General features: G+C 39.5%; 1 protein-coding gene across 2 annotated transcripts; it reads left to right on the top strand.

Annotated features, from left to right (window-relative positions):
- The first annotated feature begins 964 nt into the window (after positions 1 to 964).
- ARFGAP3 (ADP ribosylation factor GTPase activating protein 3) lies at positions 965 to 26,407 on the top strand. 2 transcript variants are annotated; one of them, XM_064420796.1, is made up of 16 exons: positions 965 to 1,139; positions 6,743 to 6,861; positions 7,325 to 7,397; positions 9,847 to 9,978; positions 11,435 to 11,521; positions 12,288 to 12,369; positions 12,654 to 12,710; positions 13,875 to 13,921; positions 15,022 to 15,167; positions 17,203 to 17,328; positions 17,760 to 17,882; positions 19,434 to 19,571; positions 20,257 to 20,380; positions 21,322 to 21,412; positions 24,730 to 24,818; positions 25,473 to 26,407. In XM_064420796.1, exons 1-16 carry the CDS (start codon positions 1,071 to 1,073, stop codon positions 25,488 to 25,490), a joined length of 1,521 nt encoding a protein of 506 aa, XP_064276866.1. In that variant the 5' UTR covers positions 965 to 1,070; the 3' UTR covers positions 25,491 to 26,407. The 2 variants fall into 2 exon arrangements, with proteins under 2 accessions (XP_064276866.1, XP_064276865.1); XM_064420795.1 differs by having other exon boundaries at positions 969 to 1,139; positions 24,697 to 24,818.
- Positions 26,408 to 27,058: the final 651 nt, after the last annotated feature.

Below are 27,058 nucleotides of genomic sequence, written 5' to 3'. Positions count from 1 at the left end.
AGCAGGCACGGGACTACGCTCCCATCCTTAGACATCACTTAGGTCACTTAGTTCTATGTTGGCTCGTAATTTTTAGGGTTTTTCCTGGAAAACTGCAACATTGGTGCAATGCATTTCTCATCTGCATACTAGCTCTGATGCCACTCCCATTCTCCTGGTACCTGCAGGGTCCCCGGTGTCCCTCCCTGGCAAGCATCAGGGGGACAATGGTTAATCACCAACCATTAACAGGTAATTGAAGAAGAACTCTTAACAATGAAGCTAACTTAACAGCACTGGACTAACTTGTTTTAACTCTGCAATCTTAAAAAAATAGATAACTTTTTATTCATAACAGCACTGCAAGATGGACAATGAGGGGCTGGGTGTGTCCAGAGGAGGGAACGGAGCTGGGCAAGGGGCCGGAGCACAAGTGTGAATGAGGAGCAGTTGAGGGAGCTGGGGGTGTTTAACCTGGACGAAAAGGAGGCTCAGGGGAGCCCTATTGCTCTCCACACCTCCCAGACAGGAGGGTGCAGCCAGGTGGGGGTCAGGCTCTGCTCCCAGGGAACAAGGGACAAGACGAGAGGACACAGTCTTAAGCTGAGCCAGGGAAGGTTTAGTTTGGACATAAGGTGGATCTATTTCATAGAAAGGGTGATTAGATATCGGAAAGGGCTGCCCGGGGAGGCGGCGGAGTCCCAGTCCCTGGAGCTGTCAGAAAGAAGCACGTGGCGCTCAGTGCCGTGGTGCAGCTGACGCGGCGGCGAGCGTTCAAAGGTTGGGCTCGCTCATCCCCGAGGTCTCTTCCAGGCCGAATGCTCCCGTGACCCTGCGCAGGGCGCAGCCGGTGGGTGCGGGTTTCCCACCAGCACGCCCTCGCACCGCGCACCCCGGGGCCGCCTCGCTTCGCTCCCGTCTCCGCGGCAACCGGGCGGGCCGGGCGGGGCCGCGCCGCCCCTCGGCGCCCAGGCGCGGGGCCGGGCCGCGGCGGGCGGAGCGTCCCGGGAGCGGCGGCGCGGGCAGACCCGGCAGCCCCGGCCCTTCTCCTTCGCGGCTCCGCCGGCGGCCCTGCCGGCTCTCCCGGCGCCATGTGCGAACCCAGCAAGCAGGACATCGTCGCCATCTTCAAGCGGCTCCGCTCCGTGCCCACCAACAAGGTAAGGGGCCGGGCCGGGCCGGGCCGGCGGGCAGCGCTCCGCCGCGGTGACACGTCGCACAGCCGGCGGGGCGGGGGAGGCGTGGGGCCCGCAGCCGGGCACGTCCGGCCCGGGACAGCAGGGAAAGGCCCGGTGAGTCCTCGGGCTGGCTGTCCCGGGATCGGGGGAGCTTTTCCCTGCCTGCCCCTCGTCCCTCCGGCCGGCATCCCGAAGGGATGAGCCCTTGGGCAGGGAGGTGCGGCGCCAGCCGGGTGCCTCAGGTCCGCTGCCAGGGTGAGCTCCGCTGAGCATAAAGGCAAGTTTCCAGCCAGCTGCAACGTAGTGTTGAGTGTGTGGTTTTGTTTGTTTTTTGTTTTGTTTTGTTTTGTTTTTTTTCCCCTGTTTTTATTGTCCAGCGAAGTGGCACAGCCATTTCTGTAGTGATAAAAGTTTGTTGGTTTGGGATCCCGTTGGGCTTGTCCCGTGCTCAGGTGGGTTTTTCCGTGGTGTGAAGGTGGTTCTGTGGTGCCCATTGGGCTGGGAAAGGTGGCTGGCCAGGTGACGCGGCACAAGTGCCTTCAGCTGCTCTGTGCTGTTAGTTTGTGTTGGCTTTGCGATGTACGCTGACAACATAGGTGATTTATACACCCACCAGGAAACTTTGGATTAGCGTTATGAAGGAACACGTTGGGTTTGTTTTCTGGGAATAGGAATCCGGATGTCTGTTTCTGGTCCAAAACTGACTTCCACACTTTGAACGCAATTCTTTAAGACTGTACACGTCTGGTTTCTCCAAGCAGAGCTCAGGGGTGAGCACTCAGTTTCTAACAGAAGAATTCTTAAAACTTGCCTTTGCCATGGGGTAAAAAGTTTATCAAGGAAAGGTTCTAGTCCCAGCAACGACGGTGAGAGATGTCTTACAAGCCCCTGAAATTCACTGGCACTCTGCCTGAAAATTGAGTAGTTTAGGGCTATTCTTTTTTATTGGGATCACAGGAAAACTAGAAAGTACTGCCCCTGGCTGACAAGCATGGAGTGCCTCAAGCAGTTCCCCTGTGCTGGACTCCTTGTTACTGTGTCATCATGTGGATGTGGTACCTGTGGTTGCTCAGGTGTATCCGTCTCCCCATGTCAGATGCCGTACAGAAATTCAGTGTTGACATAGCACATAGTAGCACAATTACCGTGAGCCAGTGGCAAAGAAGTAGCTCAGGCACAGAGAACTCGGTAACAATGTGGTGGTGCCCGGTCTGGGTGACCTAAGAAGGCAGAGAGGGAGAGTGGAAAACAGCAGCTTAGATCTCACAACTCTCCCACTCCTGCTTGTCTGACTGTTCTCCTGAAGTAAAAGTTGTTTGTTCCATCAGTTTCTCCTTGCATGTTTGTTTCCTTTCTATTTCCTTTCTGTTGTGTTCCTCTTAAGCAGTCTACCTATCCCTTTTATTTGTAAGTCTTTTTTGTGTGGGAGGGAGAAAGACATGGGAAAGTGCAAATATTGAAAAGGGTTCTGGATTAAAAGCTTAGTAATTTGCTTTAGCTGTGCAGTTTATGGATAGAACTTGGGAAGAACTGCCTGGTCTAGGCAGACAAGTGCATTTACACTGGTCTGGGTGCTCTGCAGTAGTTCTTAGTGCATGTTAGCTTAGGAAAATAATTCTCATTTAAATAAAGGTGCAGTTTAATATGTGGGTTAGAGTGTATTGAAAGTGATGTTTTAATAATTGTTTTGAAATTAACATCTGTAATTTGATGTTAGTTCCCTTTATGATAAGGTTTTGAGTTCTTGGTGTATTTGGGTGTTACATAATGTAGAGCTGCCTGATGACAGCAGACTGTTTATCAGCTGCCTGATGACTTAACAAACATGTTACAGTTACTAACTAGGATGTATTTTGTACCCATAAATATGTTCATAGTCCTTTAGCTACTTGATATTGTTGAGTGAGTTCTGCAGCTCAACCCCTTTGAAGACTTGCACACTCAGGCTGTGCTGAAAGTCTCTTTGATTCTGTCAGACCTTTTAGATATGTTCCTCTGAAAATGTTTTTTCATTTCTTTCTTTCATCCTGTCTCTGCTTGGACTCCCAGTGTGCGTGTTGTGCTGGTGGTTTATCAGTAGTTGAGTTTTGTTGTTGCAGTGTGTGTTTGGGTGTGGCTTGTGTTTGTGTTGGGTTTTGCCCCAGGATGGACTCTACTATCTTGTGTCCCTTTAGTAATTTTGAGATGATGACACTTCCAAGACAGGCAGTCCTCTTGCCTTCCCGTGGCCAGCCCTGCAGTTCCCTTCCTTATGGTGGCATTCCTGGACAGGTGGCTGTGCTGTGAGTTTGCCCTACGTTTGCCCTGAGTCCAAGTGCCCGTGCGGAGCTGCTTCCCAGCGGGATCAGCAGCTGGGATTAGTAGTGCTGATGCAAGGGAAGAAGGAAAGCATATCTGGGAACAGTGGCTGGTGACTAAGAGGAGCTGCTTGGGTTTAGATCCCCTTGGCTGAGTGTGGCACTGCCTCCTGAGTTCCAGCCAGGTTAGTGTTCAGGCAGCTGGACACACAGCCTCGGAATGGCAAAGTATGGATCTGCCCTGAGGCTGGAGCCCATTCTGGGGAAGGTTCAAAATGTAAAGGCTGAAAGTCTCTATGTAACCCTGACCTCAGGGATAAGTGCTCTTCCTGAACCAGCTCACCTCTTCTGCTTGTGCCAAAAATAGCATTTCTGTCAGCTATTTATTATTGCATTTCCATAGCCAATGTCAATATTTTATCTATTTATTTGTTAATGTAGGTGCTTTGCGCAAGGTGGATGTTTTATGATTTATTGACTGCTTTCTGTGGATTATACCCAAATCTCTGTGTTTGCTCTTGTACAAACATCTCAGTTAGTTCTTTGGCTGTTTTTTTTCCCAAAGTGACTTATACTGAATCTACACTGTGAAGTGTTTCAACACAAAGTAAACAAAAAGTATGCAAGTGTATTTTGAAAGCACTAGATTATTTAAGCATATCCTTAAAATTTGTTTTTAATTAATATTTTAATTATTTAATTGCACGTAAATCAGTGCAGAAAATACAGTCTGTTTTTTAAATGGAAACAATTTCTTACGGTGGCTCTGAAATGGATTTTAATTTCTTCCCCCTGATTCTTCTTAAAATTTATGTGGTGAGAAGCACTTTAAAAATTGAAAAAACTAAGAAAATTAGTCTAAATGTTAGTGAAACGTGCATCTATTTCTGTTGCATAACATTGATGGAAATAGCAGTTCCTCCTTTGCTTTCAGAAGAAAATTGGATGTTTCTGTTTGCATCTCAGTCCTGAAAGGTACATTTTTATGCCTGGGAATAATTTCCACAGGTGTCTGATAGGGACTCCTGTAAGAGTGAAGATAGTGAGCTGTGGCAGCCAACTCCAAGGTTGACTTTAAGATGTTGAAATTACAAAGAGCTCATAATTGGAAGAAAGGAAAGGGAAAAGAGGAGAATCTTCAGGTATGTTTATAACTGAACTTTTAAAAACATGGGTGTTTTTTTTAACCACCCACTCCAGATTATCGTTTCCCATTTGTACTCCAGGGAATTTCCACAAGCCTTCCAGCTGTAAGTCAGCTTTGCTCTCCTGTATCAGAAGTGAGACCAGGGTTGCTCTCTTGACTTCTGTTTTAAGCAGAATCTTCTCCCTTTTTTGTTGACCTATCCTCCTTTGACCTTGCAAGAAAAAGCCTGAAAATATTAAATTTAAAATTAAAATTAATCTCATGTTTTTTTAAGGAGCTGCTTCACAGAATTTGAGAAAAAAAGAACAAATTCTGGCTAGTTAGGCTGTGTGTTTTCTTAGAATATGGCATACATGAATTCTTACTCATTCTTCTTTTTCCCCCACCCATTCTGTGCCATTCTTCCACCTGGGCTTGTTTCAGGGACTCTCTCTAACCCCTCCTGTTGTCACCCATTCTGTGTTGCTCTCATTTCAGCTGTATGCCAGTGAATGCCCCATTTCCATGTACAGGAGTGGGATATGTAAATAACATTAATAAGTGTTAGGTCCGTGTTGAGAGGGAAAGGCAGGACTTGCACCTGCAGGAGCTGTGATCTCCATGATTTCTGTGTGTTTTACCAGTCATTACCTAACTGCTTAAAGTGTTCAGTTGTTGGAAGAGTTAATGCTGGATCTGCTGGTGTGCTGTGCTTGTGCCTGATAAATTTGGACTGCCCAAGCTAAATATAGTCACATTAAACTGAGGAGTTTAGCCTCAAACTGCTCCTGGGCATGTAGTTGAAATTAATTTGGATGGATGATAGGTGACATGATTTGAGCCCAGACTCAGGGCTTGTTTGACCATGTATGTACAAAAAAATAGAGACAAAAATCTCTATCCAGGTCTGCAGAGAGGGTTTCTGACAAGAAGACTTCTTAATTTTTATTTTCTTGTTCAGCTTGGCAAGGAGGTGTTGGAAGCTCTCGGGCCTGATTATGATGTTCCATATGTCCCCACCTGGCTTGGAATAAACTTTTCTTTTAATATCTGCATATAGCCAGAACTTCCATTGCTATCTGAGGATGCATTAAGTTTATAGGAGGATGTTAAAGCATAAAGTTGCAAATTGGCATACTGTCAATTTGCATATAAAAGCTTGTCTCTCTGTGGAGTTATTTCTTATTAGGTGCCCCTGGGTGGATGCTTTTATTGTAAAAATACTTCTCTGCAGTCTTTGCAGATACCTCTGAAAAAGCATTGATCAGGTAAAGTCCTGTCACACAAGAATAGGTGTGTGCACATAGAATTAACTCAGAATAGCTGTTTCTGTTTAAAGTTATTGTGTTCCTTGCATTTGATAATTGATTTGTATCAGATAATTTTTTCTGGTTCTTGCTTTCCTTGGTCAAAGAAGCACAAAGCTCAGAATAACTGAAAAAGGACTTGAAAGTCATGGTCTGCTGACCTGCAAAGTATATGAGACACACACAGAGTTCTTGCTCTTTTGTCTGAATGTTAGAGGTCCATCATGGTGGCAGAGGGTAGGAAATTCCTGGGTTTGTCCGTGCAGTAATTGTGGACTTGGTTGCTTTTTAACCAAGGTGGCACAGACAGTGGAAAGGCTGATGTGGCAATTGGTGTGTGATGAATCACGCGAATATCTGCAGAGGCTGTCTGGATAAGCTGTGCTCAGAGGCCTTTTTCACACAGCTGGATTGCCATGGCTTGCCCTGAAGGTCAAGGTTTCAATATAGGAAAGTAAATGATGGTGGCGTTAGTCCTGCTGATAATCTTCTGGGGACTCAAAGGTGCAACAGAGAGCCTGCCTTAACCACTTTCCTATTCCAGCAGTGCTGGAAGTGCTGTGTTAAACGTGTGTTTGAACTAGGCTGATGTGGGTTCTCTAACCTGATTTCTCAACCTGTGTACAGTGATTATTTTTGGAAATGGGGAGTCTGTAGTTGTGTGGGCAGATTGTGTAACTCCTCTTTAGATGTTTAAAATTAGGATACATGGAATTGTCATGTCAACAAATGCCATAAGAATGAGTTAACAAAGTTGGATCACTGCAGGGGTGTTACATTTGCCTGTAATACAACTCTAAGGCCTAATTATGCTCAAGTCCTGTTACTGATGTATGTTTGTTTGCTTGCTTTAAGGTGTGTTTTGACTGTGGAGCAAAGAACCCCAGCTGGGCAAGCATCACCTATGGAGTGTTTCTCTGTATCGATTGCTCAGGGACCCACCGGTCCCTTGGTGTTCACTTGAGTTTCATTCGGTAAGTGTTGGTGTGTTTTGACAGCAAAATTAATCTTTTAATAGTCTTCTTTGTTCACAGACCTGCTCAGAGAGGAAAACCCATTCTTCCTTCAGCTTCTGATTGTGTTGGCTTTGCTGTATCTGATAGCTTCTGGGTAACTGTGTTCATTTGCCAGCTTTGCTTCCTGAAGCAGCTCATTGTGGTGGCACCTGAGTTTTACCTTTCCAAGTCAAACTATTCTGTGGTTCTGGTACTTGGGTAGTGCTCAGGCAGTCAGCTGGTGCAGTATATCTGCATCCTGAGCTTGTCCCATTCCAGGTGAGTATCCCAGCTGCTGACTCAGGGCCTTTTGGGGTCTGATAAATAACTACAGATTACAAAAAGAAAAAGGTGGGGAGAGAAACACTTGGCAAAAAAACCAGAAACAAAGTGATTGAAAATGGCTTTGGTGGTGACGCTAAAAACATTTCTTTGTGTTTAGGTCAACAGAACTGGATTCCAATTGGTCCTGGTTCCAGCTGAGATGCATGCAGGTTGGAGGAAATGCAAATGCTGTACGTACACCCAAGTGTTTGCTTTGCACGTTGAGGCTTGGTAGGCTTGAAAAATGTTGTCTGTCCTTAGTGCCTCTCTTCCTGGGATTATTTTTATTTTTCCAGTCCTTTATCTTTATTACAGCATCCCACCCCTGTCCCACCTCCCTATCTTTAAATAATTTCTCTTGATGCTGATTTCATCCTCCATTCTTGCACCTTCTCCATTTTGGTATAGTCTGAAAATGTTTTGGTTTTTTTCTTACAAGTCAGTGATAAAAATCACTGGAAAGGCCAGATCAGGTTCCTCGTCAGTACACATCTAATCTAGACAGCTGCTCAAAGATGACTTGTAAAGCAAGCTTATTGCCCCTTCCTTTGACCATCATTCCTTCCATGGCTCATGAAAAAACCATGCCAAAACCCACCTAACTGCCAAAAGTCACTCGGGAGTAAAGATCTGACTTCACCTGAGTTAGCACTGCAGATAAGACATGCTGCATTGTTGCGGTGGGGGGACTAGCGTGTCATGGTTCGGGCCAATTCACATTGGCTCTTACTTTCAACTTGATTTTTTATGTACTTACACAGTGTGTTTGTAAATTGAAGTTCTGTTGACAGCTGTCTTGTTCTCAATCTCCCTTTTTTTTTTTTTTTGTAAGCTCTTGGGCAATCTTTTCACAGCTTTTTCCACAAATAACTGAGAGCGCTTCCTTAAGTTTGCCCATCCAGTGTGGGAGCATGCAACTTCCAAAAGCAATTTCTGCTGTTCTTCTAATTCCCTGAATGCTTATCCCTTACATATTTTCATTTATGCTTGGTCCTTAATGTTGTTTCTTTAGGAAGCTTCACCCAAGCTTGCTTTCCATACTGTTTTCTGTGACAGTTAACCATTTTAAGTCTTTAGGGTTTTTCTGGGTTTTTTTTCCTATTTACATACAAAAAATGCTGACTTTCAGGGTCATTGTTACTTATTGTCCATTTCTGTATTTTCCAGTCAGATATTTTTCTTTGAATTTGGCATGCAGCAAGTCACTATCTCAGGCTTGCAGATCTGAGCAGTTACATGGTGTCTTCTCCCTCTTTTTCTTCTGCCCGTCCTTGCTAAGTTATTCCTTTCTGTGTTAGTACTGCTGTTATATAAATGTCCTCATCAAGTTTCTGTTATGCCACTTAGTCAAAATTGTTATTTTTTTTGTACTAAGGAGAAGAGGGGGATTTCATGTTAAGAATAATCATCATAGTCTTAATCATGTTAAGAATAATTTCTTTTTTAGCTAAATGCTTAAAAGCCTTGATTAAATGATATCAATTCTGCTATGTAAAGGGTTTGAAGTAGTTAGAAAGATGACAAAGTCTGCAAAAGTCTTCTGTTAGTCTTAGCCTATTAGCAGAAGAATAACAATAAACCATAATTGTTTAATTTTGTGGGGTTTTGTCTTCCTGCTTGGATGTCACTGTTTCCTATCATACATTGTACCAAGAGGTGTATTATCCCCTCAGCAACTCCCCAAATACCTTAAAATCTCAATGGTCTGCTTTGGATTACTTCAGCAGATTAATACTTGAAACTTGAAAAAACAGATTGGTAAATTGTCTTGACATTTGAAGTAAAATTAACACTTTCTTCTAATGGCACTAAAAACCCATTCCCTTTTGGTTCCAGTTAAATACCAAATTCTAGTTTTACAAGGCTAGAAGCCTTGCTAGATTAACATCAATCAGTTGTGTTCTGTAATTGCCTGATGATGCTGAATCCTGGATAACAGTGGTCCTGAGCTTCCTGCTGTGTTTCAGATATCTGGAAAATCCAAAGTGTCATTAGTTCCTTGTGCTTTCAGATCAAATCTCTATGGTAATTGGAATTAGGGTTTCTGAGAAGCCCCTCTGAGTCCCAAGTTAATAGGTATATATATTTACATGCAGAAATGTAAATCTTCATTTATTAATTTTATATAAATACACAAGCCTATAAACATATATGGGCACATAGATATGTGCATAGACACCTCTTTCATTTGAATGAAGGCCATTTTGTACACTCATTTTGATACTATTGAACATACATTGATCTCCCCAGCCTGACAAAGATTAATCCAAGCAGTGCCTTTTAGAATATTAGGAATGTTCTGTGGAGCACAGCTACTGGCAATTAATTTTACCTCTTCCTTCCTCTTAATCACTTAATTCCAGAACAAGAATTTTTTGTTTGTAATGGAAGCTTGCATTTGTATATGCTCTTAAAGCATCACACTGATGTATTGGGTTTTTTTCTGATTTATTTATATGTATAGAAGTCACCAGAGTGGAGTTTCCTTTGTAATTTGCAGATTACTTAGACTCTATAATTTAAAAGATTAGATTTAGGCAGAGGAGCAGAGTAGTTTGCTGCATTGCAATATGTTTTTGTGTCAAGTGTCATTAGCTTTAAGCCTGTTCATCATAGCATTTTCTGTGTTCTGCTTCCCAGTCTGCATTTTTCCACCAACATGGGTGCACAACCAGTGACACCAATGCCAAGTACAACAGTCGTGCTGCTCAGCTCTACAAGGAGAAGATCAAATCTCTTGCAACACAGGCCACGAGAAAGCATGGGACTGATGTGAGTAGTGTGTGTCCTGAGGCCTGGAGATTTCTGAAAAACTTCACCTTCTTTCCCTCTGAAGTCACTTTAAGTTTCTAATCAGTAATACAAAAGATTATCCAGTCTTCAGATAACGTGTCCATTTCTCCATGAACCGTGTAGTGGTTTTATTTTTGCTTATCTAAAATTGAATGTTTAGAGGAGTGCAGCATGAAAAATTGTAATGGAATTAACTGACTGTGTGTGATTTAAGTGACGTTTGTTTTGATCAGTTAAATAATGTATTTTTTGTTTTCTTCCCTACAAAAATAATATTTGGGAAATAAGCAAGTTGTGTAGAACTTGTTGTTCTCCATCAGAAACAGTGAGGCAGTTCATGCAACAGTGAGGCAGTTCATGCAACATTGTTAGGTTGCTGACAGGAGTTAAGCAAAGTATCCAGAATTGATTTCTGAAGTGTTAGATAAGTTTGACAACAGTTCTCTTCTTCATACATAGAAAATACGTTTTGATTGTTTAATTCAGATTGTTGAAGTTTGTGACTGGTTCATTTGAAGTTGATCAGATGAGTGGAAATTAAAAGCAAGAAGGCTTCATTTTTTTTCCTCTTATCTGTGCATCAAACAGTGTGAAATTTAATAGATAATTATAATTTTAATTATTTGCACTATGGACAATAGAATTCATATTACTAAGTCAAAAGATATTTTCTCTGAACTTTGTGTACAGTTTAAGATGTAAAATGTGTTTGAGTAAGTGCAATATACTGTGTGTATCTAAGTTTATGTCAAGTTCCCCAAATAACTCTTCAAGGAACTGTGATTATCTTGCTTCAATTACAGGTTCCATCCAATAGTTTGATATTAAATATTTGAAAAATGCGCAAAATATTTAGTAAATATTTTTAGCTGTGCATTGCAAACTAAGGTGATTAGGTGCTATTTAAATTACTGAAGTAAATTATTCAGATAATTGTGTTCAGTACCAACCATCTCTCCCCCCCCCCCCCGACATGTTAAAAAATTCCTTTTTTAACTTAGTGATAGAGCTGATTGCTGAATGGTGAGGTGAGCTTGTTGTACCTTCACTGTCCTTTCTGACAGAAGTCATTATTCCTGCATGGATTAGGAAGAGCTGTGAGAAAAGATTTGCCTGTGAGTGATCTTGAAGTGCAAATCACAGGTTGGAGTCCTGTCCTGCAGTTCTCTGGCACTCTGGGGACCCCAGCCCTGAGATCTGGCTTTGCTCAAAGCTCTTGGCTGATCCAGCAGGAACACATGAAATATATATGAATACAATAAAAAAAGGAATGTCATCTATTGAACACCGGATAAATTTGTAAGGAAAAATACGGACAAGAAAAAAATTAATACTTTTTAAACCTGAAAACAAAACAGAGTTGTTTTAAGATTAATGCATTGAAAAAGAATATGTTCATGCAATTAACCTGTAAAATTCTGGCCCTTAATTTCAGCTGTGGACAGATGGGTGTGGAATGCCACCAGCATCACCTCAGAACAAAGAGGAGGAAGATTTTTTTGCATCCCATGTTTCTACCAAGGTACAAATTACCTGTCTAATTCTTGTTTGCTTTCTAAACACTTTGGTTGACTGTGAGCTCTATGGTGAAGATTAAACGCTGAAAGAAAACTTTATAGAGAAAAGGTAGGATGGGGAGTTAATAAGTACCTGCTTTTCCTTCTCTGAGTCTCAGAATTCTTCCTGGATGTGAACCACTTCCTAATATGATCATTTTAAATGACCCAAATAGTAGCTAAATATGGAATGAAAATCTATTTTTTTATAGACATGACAATTGCACTTGGAGCCAGGATTTCTTGCTTGGAAGTGCTCTGATATAAATGTACTGTGTGGTACCTTGGGTTTTCAATCAGCAAAGTGTTAACAGTTCTTACAACATTTATCAGGAGCTGGTCACAAACTGCCTTTTGAGGGGGGTGTATTTGGAGGGCGTGGGAGTACACACCAGGAATGTTGGGAGGACTGCTCACAATCAAAAATGTGTAAAAAACAGGAAGTGCAAGAGCTTCTAATGGGGAGAAGGTGTGGTGATTATATGTAAGTAAATCATCCAGCATACAATAAATAAATCTAAAGCACAGTTAAAATGGATATTAAAAGGTAGACATTTCTTGTAATTTTAATAGCTGCCCTTATGTGTACAGGTTTTAATCCTGAAAGCTGTAATCATACGAATTCAATATTAATAAACCAGTGATGCTTAGGCAGTCTTTAGCTAAGTGCTCATATTTATTGGGTGTATTCAATTTTCTGTGCACTTTTGATTCTGTCTGGTTTTTTCCAAGGCAAGGGATACAGAGTGGATGTTACCAGAACCAGTTTCTCTCCAGCAGAAAACTTCAGAAAACATTGCAGAATCCTGTGAAGGTATGATTGATTCTTTGTTAACAATAACTTGCATTTTTCTAGTATTCTATTAGTTTAGTCTATTTTTACCCTGCTTTAATAGTTAAATAACCTAAGCATGCTTAATAATACAAGAATTTAGGGTGCCTGCTGCCCTTTTAAGTGACTGGGAAAGCTGTGATGAAACTACCGCATTATGGTGTCTCTACCAGGCACTACTGTGAGTACAGTGAGATGTGTTTGATACTTCATACATTGTGAAGAGCCTTCTGATATTCTTACCCTTGTTATTCTTTATCTTTTAGGATCAGAACATGGACCAAGTGTTGATGGCCTTAGCACATCCCCACAGCCTGCATTAGGTAATGAGTGCAAGCAGCAGAAGACAACAGCAAGTACAGGGATTCCAAATATCCCTTTAGACAGAGAATGTCTGCCTAGGAAGAGCTGTGGAAATAGATTTTTGCTCCCTTTTCAGAAATTTGAACATAAAACTTGAACTGGAAAAATCCTGTGTTTATAATGCAATACCTTCGGTGACCAGGCTCTTATACTTAACACTGGGCAGTTTATCATACTGTGAGTAAGGAAGAAAAGCTGATGGAGATAGACTAGAGTAAAATACCTCAGTTATTTGTCACTGTGAGACTTGTCCTGCAGGACCAGGCTTCTGAGAACGAAGTGTTCATTCTCAGCAGCACAGAGGTAGTAAAGAAGTGCTGTCTGATCCTGTTTCAGTTCTTTAGGCAGACATGGTCTGTTATCACTGTTTTTATTTGGCGTTAGTTATTATATAGCTGGAGACTACAAAAAACTTCACTGGATGCACCTCCTGCTTTTCTCATTTTTATCTTTAACATGCTCTCCTAAGACAAGTGCTTTTCTTTGTTGCTTTGGACATCACAAGTTCTGTCTAAAGGAAAGAATCTCTGTTCTGTGTATGCCCCTTTCGACACAAATTTCAGCTGAGAGTAGTTTTTCTGTGTGCACAGGCATCCAGTAGGATGCTGTAGGAGCAGTTGAAATTAGAACAGTAGGAGCTCTTTGTAATGCTTGTGATGTTTTACTGATGCAGGTAACTATGTTCTATGTGTGTCACTGGTGGGTTTGAACACAGCCAATGCCTTTCTAGACAGGAAAAAACTCATCTTGGGAGTGATATGAAGTTAGGTGGACATCAAGTCTGATTCAGAAGAGCAAGTCCTGCTTTCCCGTTCTCTTAACTAGCAAGAGCTTGCAATGGACAACTGAGCTGTAATTTCATTCCTATTGCATATTTTCAAGAGATGCCAATCAAAGGTAGCTCCTCACATTTTATTAGAGATATCCCAATATCTCCATTATCTTGGAGATATCCACTTGTAGCTCTGTTACATAGCTTGGTTTAGTATCTCAGCCCCTCAGTGTAGAAAGATATGAAAATAAATGGCAAAATTATTTTGAGGTTGATGTTACAAATATTTTCTTCTGCAGTTCTGGAATTAATAAAAATTGAATGCTAACTAATGTATATTTAATCCTTGCAGAGAACATCACCCTCATAAAAAAGAAGCCAAATCAAGCTAAGAAAGGGGTAAGTGTATATAAACAATGAGTATTTTTAACTGTATTACAGTATCATTTATTTCAAGATAGTTTAAAGATAGTTTATAGACTTGCTTCTGCATGGGGTCTTAGCACTTTCTTAGCATCTGGTCTCTGTAAAAAAGCAGGAAGAAAGTTTAGTGTCTCTGAATGATGGTTCAGGGCACAGGAAAAGTGAGGAAGGCAGCTCAAGTTTTGAATGTGTGGCTGTTGCAACTCAAGAAACAGCCCTAATAGTCACCCTAATGCCACCCTAATCATGGGCTGTCAGGGTGACAGCTTGTTACAGGGACTCTCTCCTTCTAAGTCTGTGCCACTGTAGGACAGAAGATTTTGAAGGTTTATTGGAGCAGATAATTTAAATTAAATCTCATTATTCTGTACTCCCACTAGAAGACCCTAATAGCCAAGAGGATTTTTTTTTTATTCTGAGTGGTTTGTGCAGATCTGTTCCCTTCCAGTAAGAGCAACAGAACAGGGTAGACAAGTGCAGGTACAGTTTCTGATCTGTGTGTGCATGGCCTGGACCTTTTGCATGAAGGCTTTAAAGCAGTAAAAGGTGAAGATAAATGCATTGTGAATTTAACTGTTGCAGTGTTGCAGGTGAGGAATTAAACACAGAAGAGACTAAGAGCAGCAGTTTGAGGGCTGTGCCACCATTTGAGTCAGCACCATTGTATCCATATCTGTAGTATTAAGTGTTTTATAAATCTGATAATGGTTCCATTACAACAAAATTTATTATGTTATTCCTATACAACAAAAGAAACCAGAGTTCTATATGTTATATTTGTTTGAGTCTGCCAATCTCTGAACAATTAAAACCTGAATACTTCAATTTTTCTGTGGGGCTTCACTGCAAAGCTAACTAAATTTGTAAGAACAATTAACAGAAGCAGAATTTTGAAGTCCAGAATATGGAAAGAAGTATTTTCTGTGCTCCAAATAGTCCTTGCTGTTTGCAAGGACTGCTCCCAGACAGGATGTAGTGTTTGCTGTTGGTTTCACATCTGGCTGATGAGTCAGCTGAGGTGGTTGTCTCAGTGATAATTTTGGGGCCTTTGTTTTTTTCTTTTTCAATAATTCCAGCTTGGTGCTAAAAAAGGTGGTTTGGGAGCCCAAAAAGTGAGCAGCCAAAGCTTTAATGAGATTGAAAAAAAAGCACAAGCTGTAGATAAAATGAAGGAACAAGAAGATCTTCACAGTAGTAAGAAGACTGAGAAGGAAGAGCCACTGTAAGTATGAATTAATTATACAATTGTAAACCATGAAGCCTAATTTAATGAGCTAATCGACAGCATTTTAAATATTACCATCAATTAGCATCTGCAAATAAAACTTCAGTTCATAACAAAAATTCCCAAACAGACATGGTTAAGATGAGCCAAGCAGTAATTCCCCCAGTGCCTTTTTTTGGCTATTAAATATATGTTTATACAGTTGATGGGTTACTGTAGAAAATTAAGTATTCAGAAGACTCTTGGCTCTTGAATTTTTTTCATCTCATGCTAGATACCTAGTTTATTTTGATTTGGTGTAGTGAGCTCAATACTATTGAAAGCACTCTTTCTAAGAGCATAGGGAATATTCAACTTGCACTTACTGGGTAAGAGCAGAGGAACTTCAAGTATGTCTGAAATAGTCTGATGAAGTTTTCAGCTGATTTATGCTGGAACTGCCTTCACTTTCACCACAACCATTTGAATAATTCTGTCTGAGATCTTGACTCGTTGATCCACCTTAATTAATAAATACTCAGCCCTAAAGCTCAGAGGTTGCTGTTCCTGATTCCTCTGCTATGTGCTTTTGTTTTTTAACATTTCATTACTTGTCATCAAAATTACACTACTAAATAGTTGGTCAGTGTACACTTTTACTGCTACAGAGCTTAACATCCTGTCAGGTGCTAGAGAATCCATCCTATAACCTTTAAAAGTTTTCTGAATTGTTACATAATTGCAGGATCACTTTTTTGCTCATGATACCAAGGTCTTTGGTCTATAATCTCCTCCCCATTCCTTTTACTCACTTTTCTGTTGTCCTTGCAGAAATAAATGTTTTGGTTGCGTTAAAAAGACCAGTCACAAGGGGATCATTTGAAGTGTTTTAACCACAACATCATGGTTCTTGGTGTCCAAAAATTACCAGTGGAGAGACTCTGAAGTAACAACTAAATAATCAAAAAAAGGATTGTTCATGTATTATTATTCTTTATCAATATTGTCTTTGACTGTGTAATTTAGTTTGGAAGGAAGTCCCAACATTGTCTTGGGTTTTGTGTCAGAAATGTATAAATCCAAAGATCCAAGCTAACTTTTAATAAAAGTTCTGCAACCTTTTTGCTGTAGCTAAAACACTCTTAAAAGTGCTTGTAAACATGAGGGATGCACATGCACTGAGTTTATGGATCTAGTTCCAGTGCAGGCAAGAGAACTGTATTTCCCTGAGATTATCAATTAGGTGGCAGCAGATACCAAAATGAAAGGATGGGTGAACTCTGCTAAAATTGCATTTGCTTCCAACTAATTTGTATAGTGGTTTTAATTTTAAAAGCTTAAGTAATAAGCTTTACTAAATTAATTCAATATGACTTTGTTCTGTGGCAAGGAGTAGAAGTAATTCTTTTGTAGTTTAGTATTTTCAAGGAGGAAGAGTTCTGAGACTTAAATATGATTTTAAATTCTTACACAATTTTCTTATTTTCTGCTGTGCACTGACAAGAATAGATAGCTAAAATTGCATCTAAAAACTTGATCATTATTCCCATTTTTTTTAATCCACAGCAAATAAGATTTTGATGTTCATAAAACAAATTTCCTGAGAAGGGCTGCTAATCTTACTGCATAAAGTGCTGGGTAGATGTCACCAGTTACTCCTTTCTGCTTTGGATGATGCTGCAGAATCTCATTTGTCATTCTTCTCATAGTTCATTTGTACTTTGTGCTAGTTGAGACTTAGGAATTAAAATATTGCTTATTAAAATCAATTAAAAATTGTATCCCTTCTGACCCGACAAATTAAGTTGAGGCAGTATTTATGCAATTCTGTAATCAAGATGGAAAACCTCAGTCTCTGCTGTACTGGTGTGACTGGAAAATATTAAGATGGTTTAGAGGTAAGGGATGGAGACTTAGCTGGTCCCAGATGTGCGTTAAGGGAAGACATTAGAAAATACAGTGCTGGAATAAATATTGTTAATGTTCTACTAATATTCCTGGGCTGATTCAGTGTAGCATTGGACATTTCTCTGATGACTGTGTTTTTTTCCAGTGTATCATCTTTAAGGTTGGCCTACAGAGATCTTGATATTAAAGCAAGAGAGGAAACCTTAAACCTCTCTGGTAAGAAGAAAACAGAACTGGAGAGGCTTGGCATGGGATTAGGCAGCAATAGGAGGTATGTGAATTTCTGGAAACTGTATTGGAAATACTCTGGTTTTACACACTTAGCCCTCATTTTAGTCAAGGAAATTAAGAAATGGACTAGAGCATGTTATGGAAACTTGAGCATATCAGAAAAAAAATCTTCTCTTTGTCAAGGGGAAACTTCTGATAGATTTAAGTTCTAACCTGCTAGACAGAGGTCAACCTAGATTGTGTTTTCCAGCTGTCAGAATGGGCTTTGTCTTCAGAATTCTGTCCCTACCTGAGAGAATGATTGTTTTCCAAGGGTTTCCTTTATTTTAATTCCTCTTTCTTTAACTGTTTGTATAGCTTGGGCTTTCTCAGCAAGCATCAGAAACTAGATTTAGGCTTTGATTTCTTTTTTTTCTTCTAGGGTGTGAGTTTTGTCATCTCTTTACATGCTTGTTTTCTTCCTCTCCCCAGTGGCATTTCTCACTCAGTTGCCTCAGAGATGCAAACAATCGAGCAGGAAACACCTACAATTGCAAAGCCAAAGAAGAAGTACATGGATAATGTGGAAGACTCTTACTTCTCTTCCAGCTCGAGGTATTCTGTAAGCTTTTGATTCTGGATGGGCCCAGAAGTATATGCAAGTTCCATAAAAATATGCATAGTGTTTTTGAAAGCTGAGATGGAGGCAGTTTGAACCTGTGTACACATCCAGCATGTTTTCAGGGGACATCTGAATCAGAAGAGTGGTGGAAAAGTTGGCTGTGCCTCCATGACAGATGGATTTGTGAAGTAGGGGCAGTAGCTTTGTTGGAAAAGTGGTCTGAACTATGTGTTTGTAGATTTTGTCTTGTCCAGAGTCTAGTCTCTGCTTGCACAGACAGTTGCCATATAAGCTTTTATTAGCTGTATTCCAAATCCAAAGAATTCTTTGTCAGAATGACTTGTGTTCATTCCTTTTTTCTGTCTTTCTTGTGCTGTTATCTTCAAATTAAATAAGCATTGAAGTCTGATGTTAGATGTGCGACAGTTGCATCATTCTCTGCATGCCAACTGCACAAACTTCAGTCTTTTTGAGGTATTGTGCTGGTTGTGTTGTGTGGATGTCTGCAATCCTATTTCAGAGACTTTTATGTATCTGAACATAAAATGTGAGCAAAAAATAATTGAAATATTTGTTATCAGAGGATGAATGCAATGCACACTATAAAATATTGCTCTTGGAGAAGAAAAATAATTAAATCTTACAGGCAATAATTGCAATGAACCAGCTGTTTCTGGACTCAGATATAGATAGGTGTTGATTTCATAAACTGTCTTTATTGGATCCATGCCACAGCAACATGCTCAGTGCTGAGACTTTGTTGCTTCAGGTGCCACATTTCTCATGACCTGCAAAAATGAGTGGCCTGACCATTCATAGTGCAAACATGGAGAACTTTTTTTAAGAGTATTTTTCACAAGATACAGGTGCAGACTTCAATATCTTACCTTGTTCTACTGAATGGTTCCATTCTCCTGTGCCCCTGTGGTTTTGATCATCTTTCTCCCCATTCTAGTTATAGCCAAACTTCAGGTAAATTTCTTCAAGCACAAAATCTTAATCTTTGGCATTTTAATAGGTTTTGGTTGATTCTTTTTTCTTTCAAATACTTTCCACATATGCTGAGGCATGTGTAGGTAATCAAAAGGGGAAAAGATCAAATCAGATCATAATACCAGAATTTACAATCATGCTTCATTTTTTTTCTTTTCTTTATTTTGTATTTTCCCCACAGTTTTGATGTGCAAGAGAAGATTGCTTTATTGAATTCAGACTCGCTTTCGAGAAATATGTTTTTAGCATTTAATTTTAACAAAATGTGTGGCAAAACTCACAAGTTCTTAATATTTGGACTAAAAATAAAACCAGAACCAGAAAGAAAGGCTTTCCTGCCTGTTCTGAGCCATCAGATTCAAGTGTACAAAGCTTCTAAAGCAGTATTGTGAAATCCAAACTACTTACTGACAACTGTAGTTTTGGTGAAAACATACTTGCTAGTGAACACTTACAGCAGTCATTATCTTACAACAAATAAATATATTCCCACTTTTCAATAAATAGCAAAGTTCTGACTTTTCAATAGGTTTTTCTTTCTTTTATTCTAGGTACTCTGATTCTTCAGATCTGAGGAGCAGCACTTTCTCTAAATGGGATGACAACTCAGATGCTTTTTGGAAGAAAGAAAATAATAATAAAGACATTGATATATTGTTAACTTCAAAAAGCACAGGATTTTCAGACAGGTACACCAAGAAAACCAAATTGATTTTTGTCCAGAAAGCCCAAGTTATAATGTGATTTGAGTCCTGGTCATAGTAGTGGGATTTTCTTCAGTCTATAGAAGGAGAATTAGGCCAGAACTTCCATAAGCAGTCAGAGGATCTCTTGACTGAATTTCTTTTGTAAGCTGAATTTCTTCCTTACATTTTAAGCACTGTCTGTTGTGCTCAGAGTTGTTCAGTCCATGTAGTGGAGGTAATTCCCTCCACTAAAACACTTAAGGCAAAAGAGGAAGTAGACAAAAGATGTGGGGAGAAACTCAAATATTTGCACTGTTCTGAGCACATACCTGCTTTGTTTATTGTGTGAAAGGAAACCTTGTTAACAAATGAATGCAAATTTGGAGTGCTCAGTTCTGAGGATGGAGGTACTAGAGACACAAACAACAGGTCTGATTATGATGATAAAAAATACATTTTCTTTATGACAGATGTATTTCTATCTTTGTAATCAAGTAGAATATGTAAGAATGAGGGGGGTATGTGCTTGGTTGGTGTTTTCTGCCTCTCTTCTTTTTACTTTAAATCTTATTTTTAATTTACTTGTACAACGCAACTTGAGCACTTAAGTGGTTCTTGTTTGATTCCTTTCATTCTGCCACGATGTGAATGTGGTTTCTCTCCCTGATGCAGTTTATTTTCCTTCCAGGCCTGCATCCCGCCGTAAGCCTGAATATGAACCTTCTGCAAACACAGATGAGGCACAGAAAAAATTTGGCAGTGTCAAAGCCATTTCATCAGACATGTACTTTGGAAGGCAAGATCAGGCTGATGTAAGTAGGAAATAGTGATAAGTATTTTTAAATGTAAAAATATTCTTTGACTATAAAAATGGTATTCTTTTGAGTAAAAGAGAAGGCAATAAATAGTTAAAATTGGTAGAATTAGTGAGCTTATAGAATTATGTTCCCTTGATTATTTGTTTGATAGAAATGTACAAATTTCAGATTGTTTATAATTTAATTTTAAGGAATTGCAGTTGCATGTAGGACTGTACCTCCATCATTCTTCCTTCCTAATAGAAGTGGTGGACTGTGATTTAGCACTCCTGATTTTTGATCAGGAATTTTAGGATTTTTTAGAATCCAGCTTAATTTGTTCTAGACACCCAAATTGATGCCAACAAACCACTGCTGAAACATCTTCCTGCTGTCGATTTGTTACATGAAAACATCATTAATGTTGTAAAGGTAACCAAGTAAAGAAATTGTTCAGTGAATTGCAGGAGTTGAGTCAGCCTAGAAAAAAGATATTAGTATTGTGCTGGGTTTTGGAGGCAAGATACAGATTTTGAATGAAAAACTAACAGTGTAAGTACTAATTAAAAATACAATTACTGTTTGCAGGGAACTTGGAAAAGTTGAGTTAAAAGTCATGTGGTTGGAAGGGTCAGCAGGATGTTAACTGCAGTGCTTTCCCCTTGGTTTTACATTTTTTAGTTGTTGTTCTTAATGGCTGCACAGTTTTCCAGCAGTTGTAGGGTAACTAACAGCTAGTGGGACCTTTGCGGTTGCAATGATAAATGTCACTCTTGGATAACTCAGAAATGAGATGGTGGCAAACTCAGTGTAAGTGATGTGAAAACTGAAATGGGCACAACTTTCAGTATTGTCCACTTCAGTTCTAAATGTCTGTAGTCTCTCAGATTATCTGACATGACCTCAAAGGTGACCTCAAGGTGATAAAATCCTTTTTATTCTCAATTCTTTTCCAGTATGAAGCAAGGGCTCGGCTAGAAAGGCTTTCTGGAAGCACATCCATAAGTTCAGCTGACTTGTTTGAAGACCAGAGGAAACAATCAACAGGTACATATCAAGCAGAGTGAGAAACTGGAGCATGTGGGGAATGCAGGCCCTGGCTCTGCTTCTAATCGCAGTCATCACTGTGTTCTGCAAGCAAAATGCTAATAGCTCAAACCAGGCATGGCAGGTGTACTTATTTTTTAAAATTTTAACCCCTTGAATTTCAAGTTTTCTATTTTTGATTTTGTAAGTTCAGTATTTTATACTGCGGGCTGTGTTGCAAATAACAGACTATTTTGTAGATAAGATCTATCAAAGGAAAACTGTAATATTTTCCAATGAGCTAACACCTAAATGGACTCTCAGGTAGTTTTTTTGATCAGTTACCATAAGAAACTGTCATCATAATACTGGATCTGGGAAAATTATTAAATAAATGTTAGTGGACTTGAAATTCCCGTGTTACATGTTACATGGCATATCCATTCAGTGGGATAATTGCTTCTACCTCTGGCCTTACAAAATTATTAAGGAAGATCTTCAATTGTCTGTTTCAAAGATCTCTTGGAGCACCTCACATGGGAGAGTGTAGTTCATCAAATCAGAAAGGAAGAAGGATTAGATTGAGTGAAAAGAAGCCCCGTAGGTTATTGAAAATGTCTCATGTTTTCTTTCCAACACTTCTTGGATTGTGCAGTAATATGCAATGAAAAAGGTGGCAAATGCTGGAACATTTCATAAGCTTAATCAGTTGAGTTTCATTCCTTAACTTTTGAAGAAATTGGAAAAAGAAGAGTTACTGAAGAAATCTGTGAGTAATTATTCAGATAGCCTGGAAAAACAAATAGTGTGCAGCATCTGATTTTACTTTGGAAAACTAGGAGGGAAAAACCCAAAAACCTGTGACTGTTTAGTTTTGATCCCCTGAAAGCAAGTTTGAATACACTGACTAGCAGAGAACACACACACGGAGGAAACAGAATTTTATAATAGCTATGTTGTTAATATATTTATATAATATATAAATATAACTATAATTTATACTATAGTTTATATAATATATTTAGTATAATACAATATGTTATTTTAGGTATTATGTAATTGTATAGTTATTTATAACTCCTGTTACTGGTTGCTTAAGTAAAACCAGGGTTTAGGAATTTGAAATGTGAGAATAAAAGTTAAGGAGGGAAGAAGATACCAAGCAGAAATCACAGTAAATTGCTTTAGCCACTTGAAAGAGCATTTGCAGCATGGTGTCATAAATTCACACTATATCAAGTACTGAAACTTCCTTTCCTGCATGTCTCTGCTACACCCCTCACCCCCAAAACTGAGAGTTGGCCCTTTTTGGACACAGTGACAGTTTTTCTGCTGTGGAGTTAATGCCCAGACTATCATTAATTCCATAAAATAAAAATAATCAGGACACTGTCAATAAGAACACCACTGTAGTTCTGGAGTCCTTGCCAGGATAAAACATCCTTTGCTCTAAGGTTGTTTTTATGAGCACTGATGAGGTGTCAGGGTAGAACAGTGTGGGGCTCCTTGCTTTTGTACAGAATGCTGTAGGGAATTTTTTAATCAAATAGGGGGGCTGCAAGAAAAAGCCTTTTTGCATTATTTCAGAGCTGATGCTTATGAAAATCAAGTGGCTGACTTGGAGGTGCTGATTTGGAAGGAAACCACAAGAAAAGGAGGTGCTTTCCTGCCTTGTTTACATGAACTTTTTCACACCAACCAAACTTAGCCAGTAAATGATGAGGGAATTCTTGTGGCTGAGAAGTGGTTAGAGCTTCTCAGGTTATTTATATCTGCAGATTTTATTTCTAGGACTGATTCTAGTAACAAAAATGCCTTAATTTGATAAGTGGAACAGATCATAAGAAAGTCCAAATTATAGCTCAGAAATAGGACTGTCTGAGGGAACTCTTGAAGATAATCTGTAAAGAGTATCTATAAACCCATGCTGGGTTGAAGGATTGAGTGGGAAGTTCTCTTAATGTGACAAGATGTCTGTGCTACAAACCATCCTCTTATCTTAGGTAAAACAAAGGATCTCCAGGATTGTCTGTCACAGCCTGCTAAGGGGGCAGGTGCCTTTAACTTCCCAGGACAGAGGAGCTACAGGTTCCCTCTTCCTTCTCTCTCTTCCTCCTCCATCACTATTCAAAATATTAAAAGTCTCCATTTGGAAAATGGTGTGGTTTGGGATGGTTACTTCCTGGAACCCCATTTTTCCCCCAAGATCTTTGGGGTGACCTCATTGTGGCCTTCCAGTGCCTGAAGGGTTCCCACAGGAGAGATGGGGAGAGACTCTTGACAAGGTGCTGGAGTGACAGGATGTGGGGGAATGGATTTAAACTGACAGAAAGGAGATTTAGATTGGATATTGGGAAAAAATTGTTCCCTGTGAGGGTGGGGAGGCCCTGGCACACAGAAGCTGTGGCTGCCCCTGGATTCCCTGGAAGTGTCCAAGGCCAGGTTGGATGGGGCTTGGAACAACCTGGGGTGGTGGCAGGTGTCCCTGCCTGTGGCAGGGGGTTAGAATGAAATTATCTTTGAGGTTCTTTCCAACCCAGGCCTTTCTGTGGCTGACTCTGTGATCACAGATTCTGGTTGACTTGGATTTGTGCCTTTGACAGTATTCCATATTTTACATTAAGGCATGCCAGTAATTATTTTCACCAGTGAGTGGCTGACAGTAATTTTTAGCATATTGATACTTAGCATGCAGTTAGTTTAGAGTGAAGTTAGAGTAGTTAATTAATTATCTTCGATTTCTGTTACCTTTAGACCTGCATTTTCCATAATAACAGCCAAGCTAATTCTGTCCAAATTTTAAGGAAGGCTGGGTTGCCAGCATTGTTCTGGAGTTATAAAACCTAATTTGTTTACATTTACTGTAATTTCTATGGATTTTTCCAAGCCTCAGATGTAGTAAGGCAAAATGTTTGTGTTTATACAGCATGGAAATCACCCCTCTGCATGCATACAAATACGGTTCATCACTTCAGCCACCTCTGAAGTGCATGTATCTTTAAATTGCAAGGGGATAACAGCTGTTGAGGATACAAAACAACATTGTCACAGACTGGGAGTACACAATAAGTAATCTACTATCCCAACATTAATTGCTTTGCTGGGAATGCAGAGTGTAGAGGATGGCACTCCTGGGTGGAATTAAGAAAACCTGAAAATAATCCAAAGGAAATGCATTTAAGACATTGAGATCTCAGTCTAGTGCTCCCAGTCATACATTGTACTTCAGGGAGGGAAAAAAAAAAGGTTCATTTTAATATTTTAAAATTCTGTTTCCTCCATGTGTATGTGTGTTCTCCTTTTAGGAAGCTACAATATTACCAATGTCTTGTCTTCAGCTCCTGATATAGCTCAGTTTAAACAAGGAGTGAAATCCGTGGCTGGAAAACTTTCTGTCCTTGCTAATGGAGTCATGACATCTATACAGGTGAGTAAAAGTATCACAATCTATTAATCATCAGTTGAAGCCTTTCTATAGGGATTTAGTACCATGGATCCTGCCACTGAATTATCTTTAGGCAGAACAGAATGCATTTGATTTTGAGCTCTGTAGATATCTCAAAGTAGACAGTAAATCTTTATCATTTAGAAAATAAATCTGTATTGCTAGCTCACCTTCATTAGGATATCTTTTTTCTTGCAATTAAAAAATCCCATCATGAAAGTTATTTGTTGTCACTCTGTTTTAAACTCATCACAGTTCCTAACTCAGAATGGAATAGTTTGGGTAGAAGGGATCTGCAGTGATCATCCAGCCCAGTGCTTGTGTTGTCTCTTTAGTTGACCTTTGATCCATGTTTTTGCATTAAATAAGCCATCCTGGCCTCAGTGTCCAGCATGTTTTGTGCTCCACTCACTTGGCAATTCCTGTATGAAGTCATTGGGAGTACTCAGGTGTTTGAAAATCAGGCTGATTATCCTGGAATTCAACCCTAAACTCCAGTTCTTGGAAGCATTGGTCAATTTTCTGAAAGTCTTCAAGAATTCAGCTGTTACTTATTACACAAATGGAAGTAAAACTGATTTCTTTGCATGGAAAACCCACTCATACCTGGTTTGTTATTTGTTTTTGCTTTTCTAGGACCGATATGGTTCCTAACTGAAGCTAAAGAAGGATTCCTCTTCAGGCACACAAGTAATCACTCTGCTGATTCAAATGAAGGTTGCCTTAAGACTGATGATGTTTTTACCTGTTTCTTAGTGCAGATTTCTGACTCGGCCTGTTCTTAGTGCTACTTCATCTTAACAGAGCAGAAATCTTGCAGCAACTTGTTACATTGCATATACTTTTTTCTTTTTTGTTCCTTTCCAGCCTTTATTTCTTAACAGCCTTATTGTTAGGTAAGCTGGGAGCTTTATTTTATTACTGGCTCTGTCTGTGAGGCAGGAAGGAGAAAGGAGGTGGTGGTGTTTAGTAGACTGTAGTAAAATATACATTTAATTTAAACCTGTGTTGCCAGGAAGTAAAAGCTCTTGAAGTCATAAATTGATGTGCATTGAAATGGTGGGGAATTAGTGTTTAATACAGTATTCCAGCTAGAAGGTTCTGTGCTTAGATGTGAAATGTGGAGAAGTCAAAATGCGGTAATGCTGAATAGTGGATTTCATCTTGTGGTGGGAACAGTCTATTTATTCCTAGTTTTGAAAGTTACAAAAAAGTTTGCAATATAGAATCCTTAAGTGCTTTTAAAAATTCTGTATTGTTTAAAAATTGAAAAAAAACCCTTGAAATATACTAAGGGCCTAACAGAGTAGCTAATTAAATACTTATTCAAATGTTTAGCACAAACTTAGATTTTGATAAATTATCAATTATTGAATAAGGAAATAGGGGGCTGTGTTTTAGACAGTCTAGAATTTATTGCTGATGACATCCTGCATAAAAATGATTATGACCTTAAAGAAAAAAACTTTTCAACCAAGAATGAATTCAAGTTAATTCTGTTCTGTAATTTTCTTAATTCAAATTTGTAAACTGCTGATGTCTGTCTAATAAAAACAATTGATATAAACTCAGTTTTGAATTCAATTTCTATGTGTGGCCATCAGTATCCAGCTTTCTAAACACTGTCATCTGTATTTTGTCTATACAGTCATCTGGTAAAATCAGCCTTTAATTTCAGGTAGTCAAACTTGCTTTCTTATTAAATTGCTGTAGTGATTTTAAAATATAAACACTTAAGTTGGGGTAGAAAATAAACCACTGAACTGAGATACTGTGTTAAATACAGTTAACAGTGTAGCTGTATTTAGGATTTAATTTCTACCTGCCTCTTGTCACCACATTTCTCTTCACAGAGAAGAGCAAGGCACAACTCTTCCCAAGAATATTTCTGGGTTTCACATTCTCTGAACATCAGAGAAAGAAAACACAATTCGTATCTCATTTGCTGTGCCTGTGTTGTGCCAAAGTAAAATGCAATATGGAGATTGTTTACCTAAAGTGATGATGTTTTGTTTCCTTGGCCTATCAGGGCCAAGCGTGTGTGTGTTGGGACTGTTTGTGACAGTCACGAGAGAGTCATGAGATGAGTGCAGTGGAGATGCAATGTAATATAGTGTAATATAGTACAGAATAACATAGTATAATAAATAATTAATTAGCCGTCTGATATCCATGGAGTCCTCCTCGTTATTCCTCTCCCTGCTATGGGGGTCGCTTTGATT

Source organism: Passer domesticus, chromosome 5, assembly GCF_036417665.1.
Source record: "Passer domesticus isolate bPasDom1 chromosome 5, bPasDom1.hap1, whole genome shotgun sequence".
NCBI lineage: Eukaryota > Metazoa > Chordata > Aves > Passeriformes > Passeridae > Passer > Passer domesticus.
Note: the sequence above shows the minus strand (reverse complement) of the source record. Positions and strands in the feature narration are given on the sequence as shown.